Raw genomic sequence first — 14,145 nt, forward strand, 5'->3', positions numbered from 1 at the left:
CCCCCGCAGGGAACTCCCTCCACCCCCCTGTCTACCCTTCCCACGGGAGTACCCCCATACCCCTGCCCCAAGGAAACTTCTCCCACTCCCTGACTATTCCCCATGGGGCTCCCACACCTTCCCAAACCCCACAGGAGTCTCCTACCACCCCATGACTACCCCCACCCCACCCCACCCACACCCGCCTTACGGGAATCCCCCCGCCAGCTCAGGATTACTCCACTCGGCCCGAATCTCACCTCCACCCTCCACTCCCGGGCTCAACCGGATCCAACCCGAAGCCCCAAACCCCTCCGAGGCCTGACACCCTCCCCCGCACCGAGGCCCGCCCCCACCCCGAGGCCTGAGGCCCTGCCCCAACCCTCTCTGAGGCCTGATACACCACACCCCCACCCCGAGGCCTGACCCCACCCCAAGGCCTGACACCAGCCACCCCCCCCCACCGAGGCCCAACATCACCCCCCATCTGAGGCCCGACACCCTCCCCTGAAACCCAACACTGTCCATCCCACTATCCCACAGCCCCGGCCTGACCCGATCTGAGGCTCAACCCCTCCCCCACTGACCTCCGACCCCTGACCTCCAACTCCCTGACCTCTGACCCTCCTGACTGCCAACCCCTCCCGACCTCTGATTCCCCCTGACCTCCAACCCCTCCCAACCCCCAAATCCTATCCACTTACATTAGACACTTACCTTCTCCCTGGCCTGTCAAAAACCTTTAAATGTCAGTGGACCTTTAAACTTACCTGGTTTACCACAGGTAGTGCCCCCAAAAAGAAGGTTGGACGAGATAGCAGCGAAAATAAATTGAGGTAAGTATTTGAGCATGGAGTGGCAATCTGATGCTGACTGCCACTCCAAGGAAGTTCAGGCCCATGGAATAAAAGGGACGGTAGCGACATGGATACGTAATTGGCTGAGTGACAGGAAACAGTAGCAGTTAATGGATGTTTTTCAGACTGGAGGAAGATTTTAGTGGAGTTCCCCAGAGGTCGGTGTTCGGACCCCTGCTCTTCCTGATATATATTAATGACCTAGACCTTGGTGTGCAATCTTAAAATTTGTGGCACAATTTCAAAATTTGTGGATGATATGAAACTTGGGACCATTGTGACTGTGGGGACGATAGTGTAGAACTTCGAAAGGACATATACAGGCTTGTGGAATGGGCGGACAAGTGGCAGATGAAATTTAATGCAGAGAAATGTGAAGTGATTCACTTTGGTAGGAAGAATACAAAGACAATATAAATTAAAGGGAGCAATTTTAAAGGAGGTGCAGGGACAGAGGGGTCCAGGTGCATATCTGCATAAATCAGTGAAGTTGGCAGGACAGGTTAATAAAGCATACAGCATCCTGGGCTTTATTAGTAGGGACATAGAGTACAAAAGCAAGGAGGATATGTTAAATTTGTATATAACATTGGTCCGGCCTCAACTGGAGTATTGCGTCCAGTTCTGGATGCCACACTTTAGGAAAGATATGAAGGTATAAGAAAGAGTGCAGAAAAGATTCATGAAAATGGTTTCAGGGACAGGGAACTTCAGTTATGTAGATAGATTGGAGAGATTGTACTGTGTTCCTTGAAGAAAAGAAGGTTGAGAAGAGATTTGTTACAAGTATACACAATTTTGAGGGTCTGGCAGAATAGAGAAAAACTGTTCCCATTGGTGGAAGGATTGAAAACAAGAGGGCACAGATTTAAGATAATTGGCAAAAGAAACAATGGTGACATAAGGAAAAATGTTTTCACGCAGTGAGTGTTTGGGCTCTGGAATGCACTGCCTGACAGAGTGGTGGAGACAGGTTCAATTGTGGCATTTAAGAGGAAATTGGATTAATTTCTGAAAAGGAAGAATGTGCAAGGCTAAGAGGAGAAGGCCAGGGAGTGCAACTAGGTAAATTGCTCCTTCGGAAAGCCAGCGCAGGCACAAAGGGCTGAATGGCCCCCTTCTATGCTGTAACCATTCTGTGAGTTAATAAATTATGAGGGAAGTGCAGGTTTGGGGCCAGGGAAGGTGCTGGCCATTGGTAGCAGTTTAATAAAACTAAGTAGCCCACCAGGCCACTTCAAAAAGCAACCACATTGGTGTGGGACTGGAGTCACATTTAAGCCAGAACAGCTATGGACAGCAGCTTTGCTTCCCTAAAGGACATCAGTGAAATCACTTCTACAACAATTTGACTACTTCATGGTCACCTTTACTGATACCATCATTTTATTTGTAGAATTTTAAAATTTGGATTCAAATTCTAAACTACCATGATGGGATTTGAATAATGTTCCCCCGACTACTCATCCAGTAACATAAACACTACACTACCCTATCAGGCATCTTGAGATATTCAGACTGGAGTCCCAGTACAATTGGCACAGTGCACAGTGACTAGCAGTACCGGCTGAAGTCACGAAACACAATTTTCCCTTAGTCTTTGACGTCTCCAATGCCTAATGCAATTCGTCACCTTGCGATTATTTGTAAAGGCAAAGCAGCCCTTGCACTTTGTCGTTTCCTTAGAGAAACTTGACACCAGGATTCCAACACCCAAGTGATGGAATTGGTCTATGACAGAAGAATTAAAACAGCTCACAATAAACAGACAGTATAATGGTCTCCACTTTATCAGGAGCCCATTTCAGACTAGTACACTACTGTAGTTTCACCCCCCTGCCCCAGTCAGATTGGCCAACTTCCTCCCAAGTGAGGGACACCATCATCCAAAAGCACAGTGTTAGTTTTCACATGCACTTTGACGACACCCAGCTCCACCTCACCACCACCTCCCTCTATTCCTCCAGTGTTGCTTATTATCAGATTGCTTGTCTGACATCCAGTACTGGATGAGCAGAAGTTTCCTCTAGTTAAATATTGGGAAGACTGAAACCATTGACTTTGGTCCCAAATCCAAATTCCATTTCCTAGTTACCTACTTCTTCTGTCTCACTGGTAACTCTCTGAGGCCAAACCAGTTTGTGTGCAACCCTTTGTGTCACACTTCACTGTAAAGTGAGTTTCCACATATCCGTGCCATCACTAAGGCTGCCTACTTCCATCTCCATAACATCACCGGACTTCACCCCGTCTCAGCTCATCTGCTGCTAAAACCCTCATTTATGTCTTTTTACATCCGGGCTTGATTATTGCAAATTAACTCTTGGTGGGCTGCCAGATTCTATGCTACGAAAACATGAGGTCATTCAAAACTCTGCTGCCCACGCCCTTACATGCACCAAGTCCCATTTACCAATCGCCCCCATACTTGCTGACTTACATTGGCTCCTGGTCAAGCAATGCTTCAATTTTAAAATTGGCATCCTTGTTTTCAAATCCCTCCATGGCTTCATCTCTCCCTATCTCTTCAATCTCCTCCAGCCCCACAGCGCTCCAAGCAGCCCCTATTTTAATTGCTCCATCTTTGATGTCCATGACATCAGCTTCCTGGGCCTTAAGCTCTGAAATTCCCACTATCTCCACATCTCTATCCCTCTTCCTTCCTTTAAGATCCTCCCTAAAATCTACCTCTTCGAAAAACCATTCGGTCTTTTGCCAAATATCACTTTACATGGCTTGGTATTTAATTTCCCATTATAATGCTTGCCTTGGGATGTTTTATTATGTTAAAGGTGCTAATGTAAGTTGTTGTTGTTGAAATCTCATCAAAAATTATATCAACGGTGGTGTCCACCCGTAACACTGTAGAACTGCCTAATTCTGTTATTATACAGTAATAACATTTTAAAACACAAACATTTAATCCCTAGATTCTCTTCTCATAATCCCACCTTCATTCTGTTAGATTCAGTGAGTTTCTTTTTAATAAGCGAGAACGTTCCCTTGAATCCGAGTTTGTCCGTCAATGAGAGGGCCGCCAGGAATAATTTGGGAGTCTCCGGTCTTGGTGGGATGATGTGCAGGAATCCTTTTGGGCCTGGCTTTACATCTGTTTTGTCATCTTTGGAAAGCAGTTTTCTGCAAATGTATTACAACAGCAATTACTGATTTAATCAGTAGTCTGAAAAACAGCTAATACAGTGGTTATTTACTTACAGGGCCAATGCCTAGACATTATTCACCGATAGTGCTGCCAAGTACTTTTTTTATCCTTTCATGGCATGTGAGCATCACTGGCAAGGTTAGCATTTATTGCCCACCCCTAAATGCCCTTGAGATTGTGGTGGTGAGTCACCTCCTTGAACCACTGTTGTCCACAGTGCTGTTAAGAAGGGAGTTCGAGGATTTTGATGCAGTGGCAGTGAAGGAACAGCTCTGTAGTTCCAAGTCAGAATAGTGTGTGGCTTGGAGGGGGGTGGTGTGTCCATGCACCTACTGCCTTTGTCCTTCTTGGCAGTAGAGATCATGGGTTTGGAATGTGCTGTCGAAGAAGGCTTAGCAAGTTCCTGCAGTGCATGTTGTATATGGTACAGACTGCTGCCACTGTGCATCAATGGAGTGAATGTTTCAAGTGGGCTGCTTTGTCCTGGATTGTGTTGAGCTTCTTGAGTGTTGTTGGAACTGCACTCATCCAGGCAAGTGGAGAGTATTCCATCATACCCTTGTCCTGTGCCTTGTATATGGTGGACAGATTTGGGGAGTCAGGAAGTGAGTTAGTTTTTTTACATTCATTTGTGGGATGTGAGCGTCACTGGATAGGCCAGCATTTATTGCCCATCCCTAATTTTCTTTGGTAGTGGTGAGCTGCCTTTTTTAACCGCTGCAGTCCATGTGGTGTAGGTGCACCCATAATGCTGTTAGGGAGGGTGTTCCAGGATTTTGACCTAATGACAGTGAAGGAACGGCGATATAATTCCAAGTCAGGATGGTGTACGGCTTGGAGGGGAACTTCCAGTGACGGTGTTCCCTTGCGCCCGCTGCCCTTGTCCTTCTAGATGGTATCAGTCGTGGGTTTGGAAGTTGCTATCTGAGGAGCCTTGGTGAGTTCCTGCAGTGCATCTTATAGATGGTACACACTGCTGTCACTGAGCGTTGGTGCTGGAGGGAGTGAATGTTTGTGGATGGGGTGCCAATCAAGCAGGCTGCTTTGTTCTGGATGGTGTCGAGTTTCTTGAGTGTTGTTGGAGCTGCACTCTTCTAGGCAAGTGGAGAGTATTCCATCACACTCCTGACTTGTGCCTTGTAGATGGTGGACAGGTTTTGGGGAGTCAGGAGGTGAGTTACTCACCATAGGATTCCTAGCCTCTGATCTGCTCTTGTAGCCACAGTATTTATATGGCTAGTCCAGTTCAGTTTCTGGTCAATGGTAACCTCCAGGGTGTTGATAGTGGAGGATTTAGCAATGGTTAGATTCTCTCTTGTTGGGGATGGTCATTGCCTGACACTTGTGTGGTGCTACTGTTATTTGCCACTTACCAGGCCAAGACTGGATATTGTCAGATCTTGCAGCATTTGGACATGGACTGCTTCAGTATCTGAGGAGTCACAAATGGCGCTGAACATCATGCAATCATCAGCAAACATCCCCACTTCTGACCTTATGATGGAAGGAAGGTCGTTGATGAAGCAGCTGAAGATGGTTGGGCCTAGGACACTACCCTGAGGAACTCCTGTCGTAATGTCCAGGAGCTGGGATGATTGGTCTCCAACAACCACAACTGTTTTCCTTTGTTCTAGGTATGACTCCCCTGATTTCCATTGACTCCAATTTTGCTGGGGCTCCTTGATGCCACACACAGTCAAATGCTGCCTTGATGTCAAGTGTCTGCCTTTGATCTGATCTTGTAGCTACAGTATTTATATGATGGATCCAGTTACATTTCTGGTCAATAGTAACCTCCAGGATGTTGATGGTGGGCAATTTAGCAATGGTAATGCCATTGACAAGGGGATTTGGAGTACATTTCATCTGCATTCTTCATTCCCAAAAACTGTTTTGTTGTTACAGTTCCCATCACTTACAGCAGGTACATTGGTGTTAATGGGATTTGTCCACATAAGTTAAGTAACCAACATATTTTTAAAAAACTCTCACATCCCCTCTTGAGTTCAGCTCTTTTGTCCATGTTTGGACCAAGGCTGTAATGAGGTCAGGAGCTGAGTGGTCTTGGCCAAACTCAAACTGAGCATCAGTGAGCAGGTTATTGCCTAGTAAGTGCTGCTTGATAACACTATTGACAACACCTACCATCACTTTGCTGATGATAGAGAGTAGACTGAAGGGGCCAGGCTGGATTTGTCCTGCTTTATGTGGGCAGGATATATCTGGGCAATTTTCCACTTTGCCGTGTAGATGCTAGTGTTGTAGCTATTCTGGAACAGCTTGGCTATGGACATGGCTTGTTCTGGAGCACAAGTCTTCAGTACTATTGCAGAATGTTGTCAGGGCCCTTAGTCTTTGCAGTATCCAGTGCCTTCAACCGTTTCTTGATATCACATAAAGAGAATCAAATTGGCTTAAGATTGATATTTGTTGTGCTTGGCACCTCAGGGGGAGACCGAGATAGATCATCTGCTCGCACTTCTGAAAGAAATGATTACAAACGCTTCAGCCTTGTCTTTTGCACTGATTTGCAGGGCTCCCCCATCATTGAGGATGGGAATATTTATGGACCCTCCTTCTCTGGTTAGTTGTTTAACTGTCCATGACCATTCACGGTTGGATGTGGCAGGACTGCAGGGTTTAGATCTGATCTGGTGGTTATGGGATCACTTAGTTCTGTCTATTGCATGTTGCTTCCACTCATTAGCATGAAAGTGGTTCTGTATTGTACCTTCACCAAGTTGCCACTTCGTTTTTAGCTATGCCTGCTGCTGCTTCTGGCATGCTCTCCTGCTTTCCTCACTGAACCAGGGGTGATAGTAATGGTTGAGTGAGGGATATGCTGGGCCATGAAGTAACAGATTGTGGTTCCACAAGGACTGTACAGTGGTCACTCCTGCCAATGTTGTCATGGATAGATGGCAACAGGTAAGGGCATTAACTGTTATGTCTGATTTGGTGATAGGGACAGTGACTTTACCAGCATTCACCAATAGCACCGCTCAATATAAGGGCAGTGTCTAGCCCAGAATTTACCAATAGTGCAACTCAGTGTTGGGGCAGTGTCTAAACCAGCATCACTCACGGTGTCGTCCAACAACAGCAATATGAAGGTTTTCCTATCATTATGCCAGTTAATAGTCCAGTGGGTGAGGATTGAACATTTGATGAAGACCCGCCCAGCAGGTCACCATCCATTTCTTCCCCTATAGCCATCTTCCAACATCACTTGTTGGAAGCAGGACATTGGAAGTCAAAAGGAGCAGGTGTAACCAAATAAGGCGGCAATGGCAAATTGTTGTTATCTATCACACTTTGCATTGTCACTGTTGTAACAATACTGGCTGTTGGTAATACCAACATGAAGGGTTTCTGCATAGTATTAATGCTCCACTCTTGCAATTTATTCAATGAATGCAGTGCAATTGACGCACTCAATCGCCAGCAGAATGTGGTGGGAATTTCAAAGCCAGAGTGGAGGATGGTGAGAGAGACCCTTTAACTTGCTGCAGTTATCCAAATTGTGTGTAGATAATAGCTTCCATTTTCCCTGCAGGCTGGATCCTCAACACCGGAGGGAATACTGCTGGGAGCCCAGCAGGAATATTCAAATTATACCGACTCCTGAAAATTTGCTGGAGACAGCCAGTGGAATTCCCATGACAAAGTTGCCGGAAATGAAAGTCTAGGCCATTGCAATCAGATCACTGCTCTCTAGCAGAGCATCCCCAGCAAACTTTCTTTTGTGTACTTTGTTAACATGTACAGGTAACAGCTAACACCAAAAGCTTTGGATTTGAAGCCTTGTACCTGGATAACCTCTAATTCTTTAATTGTGCAAAAATGACTCTCACTGAAAGACTTTTTTTCCCTCTAATAAAATTAGGGATTATTAAAACTATTGCACTGACTTAGCTTTCTTTCGCAGCAGTTTCTGAGAGTCCGGATAGTGGGTTAGAATGTCATTCAAGTCTTTCTTGTCAAGAATGAAGAGGTTTGCAAATCCATGAGCAACAACGTTTGCAGTCCGTCGATTCCCGCCTCCCACCGACAGCAAACTGTTAAATTAACACAGGTGAGAAGATGAGGACAAGCGGGATTGAAGAACTCATCTGAAAGGATATTCCCTGTTGAAGTAAATAACAGTGCCCGGAATTTCCACTGGAGGTTCTCCTGATATACTGCTATAACATCAGGGGATGAACATTTTTAGCCAACTACACTATTACCCCTGGGGAATTGTCAGCTTTCCACAGAGGTTACACTCTCTTCCTCCTGCCAAATATTTGACACACATGGAAACCCATCAGTATGATTAAAATAAGAGGAAATGAGAAGTGGACTGAAGAGAATATATTTCGATACCATCTTCACTCAAAAACAGAACAGATTCTCTTTAAATTCAACACACAAGTTCTGTGAATATGGCTAATGGAACATGGCACATGTATCTCTGGAAAGCTCAGCAAGTTTAGTCTACAAATAGTTTGAGTCTGACCAACCAGGGCAGGTTCAGAGCTTGATCTGTGCTGAGGCAACAGTAAGGGACACTATAGTTGGCCTCAGCTCCCTGCTTTGGAGAAAGAGAAACTGGTCAGGTTGTCCATTCCTGAAAGACTCCTAACTGTAATCTACTGCTTTCTGGATAATCTACTGGTGTCTGGTTGGAACCTAATGACACCAGATATAGGGCATGAAATGAAGAGGGGATTAGGCTCAGCTATAATAATCCCCCACAGTCACATAACCAGTCAACTCTTGCTGTCTAGGACACAGAGAGAGGAGTCAGGCATCATTCAATTATGCCTGACTTCTCCCTCCCTGAAGAAAACAAAAAACAGCATGCTAAATGTTTTTTCTTTAAAGTCATTACTAACTCAGTTTAATGGCATTTTTACAGGGATTTTTATAACAGGCTTAACTGAAAAGAAACTTTGATTCTGTACTGGACCAGTGTGAGAGAAGTAATTAACGGAACCTCACCTGATCTCACCAAACACTGAGCCTGCTCGTAGAGTCACAAATACAGTCTTTCCATCAGGACCACCAACAACCTGGACCTCTCCAGCTTTAATGATATACATTTCTCTCCCAATCTCTCCCTGAAACAATAAGCAATCAGCTATCATTCAGCAGGCAGACTAACAATATGACATCAAGAAATCCAGATAATTACCCAAGAATATGATGCAGTTAATTTGTGTATGGGTACATATAGGTAACTGTAAAGATATAAGCATAGTTATACATATATTTATGTTAAATATATATTCAGCCACATAATGTTCATTTACCATTTAGCCCCAAATTTGATCTAGTTAGATGTAAGTAAAATATAAAAAGGTAAATAATGCAGGGTGGAATTTTAGGGCCCCGTCGTGGCAGGGGCAGGGCCGTAAAGCGCAGCGAGCCGTTCCAAAGTCCTTTGACTTCAGTGGGACCATAAAATCCCATCAGTGTAATATTCTGCTCATAGTGCGTAAACTGGCTGGGATATATATTGGACAGGGTGTAAATCATATGGGATGTAAGTCGCATGGGACACAAATTGGGCGGCTGTAAATTGCGCAGGATGTATAGTGGATGGGGTGTAAACCGAGCAACAAATAAAATGAGCAGGATGTAAGTTGGTCAGGAAGTAAATCAGGCAGGTTACAAATCAGGCAGGGTATAAATCGGACAGGGTGCAAATCGGACGGGGTATAACTCCAATGGTGTGTAAATTGGACGGGGTGTAAATCGAGGGATATAAAAAGGACGGGGTGTAAATTGGACGGGCTGTAAATCGGACGGGCTGTAACTCCGATGGTGTGTAAATCCGACAGGGTGTAAATTGGACAGGATGAAAATTGGGGGTGGGGCTGGTGTAAATTGGACAGGTTGTGAATAAACATTGAACAAGACTGCAATTCCCAGAGCTTCTCTGTACAGATATGAAAGAAGGATGGAGCTGGTTTACTAGAAAACTCTGAAAGGCAATTAAAATCACCAATTTCTTTACAAACCAGCTGAACTAATGTGGCTAGTTATCCTCAGAACCATTTGTCTCAGCACAAGCTTGCAGCTGACTTGTCAGCTGTACCTTAGTTGGTAGAACACTCACCACTGAGTCAAAAGGTTATGGGTTCAAGCTCCACTCCAGTGATTTGAGCACATAATGTTGGCTAATATTCTAGTGCAGTACTGAGGGAGTGTTGTATAGTCAGAGGTGCCATTTTTTGGATGACACGTTAATTCATCTGCTGTCTCAGGTGGACATAAAACATACAAGGCACTATTCAAAGAACAGCAGGGAAGTTCTGCCCAGTGTCCTGGCCACTACTTATATATCAACTAGGGTGACCAACCATCCCGGATATTCTGGGACTGCCCTGTAATTTGGCATTTTGTCCAGGGCTCCAGGTAAGGCCTTCTCAGGATGTGATTTGTCCTGCATTTTTTCTCTTGGTGGAAATCTTCTGTCTGCGCACACATCATGGCATGTTGGTGATCTGAGTGTGGGGCTGTCCAGCAGGTGTTTAAGCCGGCAGTATCAGAGTTGTTGTGGGTCACGCGATGGTAGTATTATGCCCAGTACAAGGATCGTCTGGCCAGAACCCTCCCCCAACCCCGCTCGCAAGATGCTGTTGCCTGGCTGGCAACCCCCTCACCCATCCTGACAGGTTTACCACCTTCCCCAAGTCCACCAGCACCGCCATCATTCCACCCCTCACAGATGCACCAGCCTCTTCACCAGTTCACCAGCCCCTTCAACTCCCCCTCACAGGTGCACCAGCCCTTTCACCACCCCCTTCACAGGTTCACCAGTCCCTTCAACTCCCCCTCACAGGTTCACCAGTCCCGTCAGCCCAACCTCCTCACAGGTGCACCAACCCCTTCACTCCCATCACAGGTTCACCAGCCCTGTCAACCCACCCCACCTCACAGGTTCATTTGCCCCTTCAACAACACCCCCCCTCACAGATTCACCAGTCCTTTCAACACCCCCTCCCTCACAGGTGCACCAACTCCTTCAGTCCCATCACAGGTTCACCAGCTCCTTCAAACCCCACCTCAGGTTCATCAGCCCCGTCAACCCACCCCCCTCACAGGTTCACCAGCCTCTTCACCCCCCACTAAAAGGTTCACCAGCCCCTTCACCCACCCCTAACAGGTTAACCAGCCCCTTCACCCCCCACTAACAGGTTAACCAGCCCCTTGAACACCCCCCCAACCCCCACCCCTCACAGGTTAAAAGAAAACATTATGTAGTCATTATCTCTACGGCATAGTTTAGAGTTTGTACATTCGGCCAAAACTGATCATGTCAAACAGGGAAGGAAACCTAGAACTAAAACAATTGAAATAAAGTAGAAGTATTCCTTTGCTAAAGAAACCTGTGGTTAATCAAAGAAAAAGATTAATTATTCTCATTGAAATTACATTTTCTATTCTGTCGGTCAAAAAAACAGCCATTGGATCCAGAGCATGAGGAGTGCCCAGGGTGGAGATACCTGTACAGAGTGTGTGCAGGGCCCTGGGTAGAGATACTGTACAGCGTGTGTGCAGGGCCCTGGGTGGAGATACCTGTACAGCGTGTGTGCAGGGCCCTGGGTGGAGATACCTGTACAGAGTGTGTGCAGGGCCCTGGGTGGAGATACCTGTACAGAGAGTGTGCAGGGCCCTGGGTGGAGATACCTGTACAGAGTGTGTGCAGGGCCCTGGGTGGAGATACCCGTACAGTGTGTGTGCAGGGCCCTGGGTGGAGATACCCATACAGAGTATGTGCAGGGCCCAGGGTGGAGATACTTGCCCATGTGGCAGATCTATTTTGAACCAGTTGGGTAGGAATCTGCATCCTTCAATGTCCTATCAAGCACTCCTTTCAAGTTCCCTGACAGAGATTCCAGATCAAAGGTCCTCCCATTCCATATTAAACTCTAATTTAAATTAATACCAGCCTTTCACTGATACACTCAGGTCTGTCTAATACATCCAAATTAGAGCCAAATTGCTGATTTTTCAAAGAAATGTGAACATGGCCAGTTCATACTGGGTCCCACCAGTATTTTGGATTTGCTGCTTATCTGAATGGAGTTGTCTTTGAATCTGTTCCCCATCTAATAAGTCAAAGTAACTATCTTTGTAAGGCTCTTACAGGGGGAACACATTAGCAAAGATCAATTTCTGTTGTTTGCGTTTAACTATAAAATCAGTTTAGAGGAAAACTGCAGGAAGTAAAGGTGAAGAAATGAAAATCTATGCAAATAAAAGACATGGGTCTGTGACAGAGTGTCCTCAGTGTTAAACAGAGATGTCAGCAGATAATGCAGGCCGAGACTCCAATGCTGTACAGAGGGTGTGCTGCACTGTCAGAGGGTTTCATATGAGATGTTAATTGAGGCCCAGCCTGGGTGAATGTGAAAGATTCAGTGGCACTTTTTGAAGAACAGTAGGGAATTTCCTTTGGTTTTCTGACCAATACTTCTCACTCAACTTTCATCTATAAAAACAGATTATTTGATCATTATCTCATTGCTGTTTGTGGGAGCTTGCTGTGCACACATTGGCTGCTGTGTTTCCTACATTCCAACTGTGATTACACTTCAAAAGTACTACATTGACTGAAAAGTGCTTTGGACCATCAAGAGGTCATGAAAGATGCCATATAAATGCAAAACTTTATTTTAACAGACCTATTTAGGGGTTTTACAGTTACCTTCTTACACACATAGTCTCCAGGCAGGTATACTACTGACTTCAGTCGATTCAGCATGTCATAGATCATCTGTCTGTCACAGCCCTGTGGAGAGATGAAGAAAATGGAATGAGGATTGAACTTCCAGCTCAGTACTGCCGGTTTTCCTTATCTACCATTTCATCAGGTAGAAAAAGAGTTAACTTAGGATCGGGGGTTGGGGGAGTGGATAGTGTGGTTTCTATGAGGCATTAAGCTAAGGTTCATCATCTATCATGTGCGCTTTGCCTGAAAGCAGATCCTTGGCTCATTGTCTGCTGATGCTTCATCCTGAACTTGTTTTCTTGCCAGTTTTTGTCAGTGGTGGCCAGTTATAGTTTGCAATTGCCTTTCACTCACAGCGGTAGGGTGAGGAATCAAGTCCTAAGGTCTACCTCAGCCGGAATGGGAATCAAACCCATGATGTTGACATTATTCTGAACCATTCGCTAGCCACCTAGCCAACTGAGCTAACTGGACACCAGGATTCTTCAATTGATACCACAGACCCCTCCCTCTAAACCCTCCCCTCCCCACTCACATTCCCCTTGTCCACCTCCAACCCCTACTCTTGTTCCCCTTGTCCATCTGCAGCACCCCCCACCCTTGTTCCCCTTGTCCACCTGCACCCACAACTCACGTTCCCCTTGTCCACCTGCATCTCCACACTCACACTCCCATTCTTCCCTCACTGCCCTTGCTTTGGTCCCACTCTACTCCACCACCACACCCATCCAAGACCCCTGCAAGACTTCCATCTTTCCCCCTCACCTTTTTGGCATCCAAACTTACCCCACCTTTTTGTGCCTCTCCTCCCATCTTCTTCCCTGCCCTCCCCCACTGTCTGAGTACACACTGAAGAAGTATAGCCGTCCTTATACATGAGACATGGTATCAGAAGTGAAGACAGATAGATTTTTGAACCCTGCAAAAGGAACAGAGAAGAACACTGAAAACCCAGGAACACAGGAAGGTTGAAATCTACAAGAGAGCTGCTGAAAAGAACAAAGGAAAACAGACACAAGCTGCAAGTGAGACAACACAGAAAGACACATGGTGAAGTATAAATGTGCAAAAAAGCTGCTGAAGAAAGGACAAAAGAAAAGCACACCCAGGCTGCAGAGAAAATGAGAAAGGAAAAGCACACACAGGCTGCAAGTGAAATTATTGGCTGCAGAGAAAAAGGACAAAGGAAACACAGACTGGGCTGCAAGTAAATTACTGAGTGAACAAAAATGGCACAGTAAATTTTCCAATCCCACCTCCTTTCCAATTGGAAAATGATACATGGCGAAACTGGCAGTTTTTCCACTCACAATGGCAAAACTATGAGATTGCAACAGACTTAGTGAACAAGCCTGAACCAATAAAAGTAACCACACTGTTAACACTGCTGGGGAAGGACTGGTACAAAGTGTATACCACTCTAA

At 45.6% G+C, this 14,145-nt stretch overlaps 1 protein-coding gene across 1 annotated transcript in view; it reads right to left on the reverse strand.

The window, feature by feature from the left end:
* LOC144681901 (uncharacterized) overlaps window positions 1–14,145 on the reverse strand; it is a 304,508-nt gene that overhangs the window by 11,114 nt on the left and 279,249 nt on the right. The window contains exons 43-46 of the mRNA XM_078544030.1: window positions 12,698–12,781; window positions 8,983–9,101; window positions 7,911–8,057; window positions 3,788–3,974 (exon numbers count right to left, since the gene is read on the reverse strand). Coding sequence (XP_078400156.1) covers window positions 3,788–3,974; window positions 7,911–8,057; window positions 8,983–9,101; window positions 12,698–12,781 — 537 coding nt within the window. The remainder of the gene's footprint in view (window positions 1–3,787; window positions 3,975–7,910; window positions 8,058–8,982; window positions 9,102–12,697; window positions 12,782–14,145) is intronic.

The sequence above is a fragment of the Cetorhinus maximus genome, chromosome 6 (assembly GCF_964194155.1).
Source record: "Cetorhinus maximus chromosome 6, sCetMax3.hap1.1, whole genome shotgun sequence".
In the NCBI taxonomy this organism is placed as follows: Eukaryota; Metazoa; Chordata; class Chondrichthyes; order Lamniformes; family Cetorhinidae; genus Cetorhinus; species Cetorhinus maximus.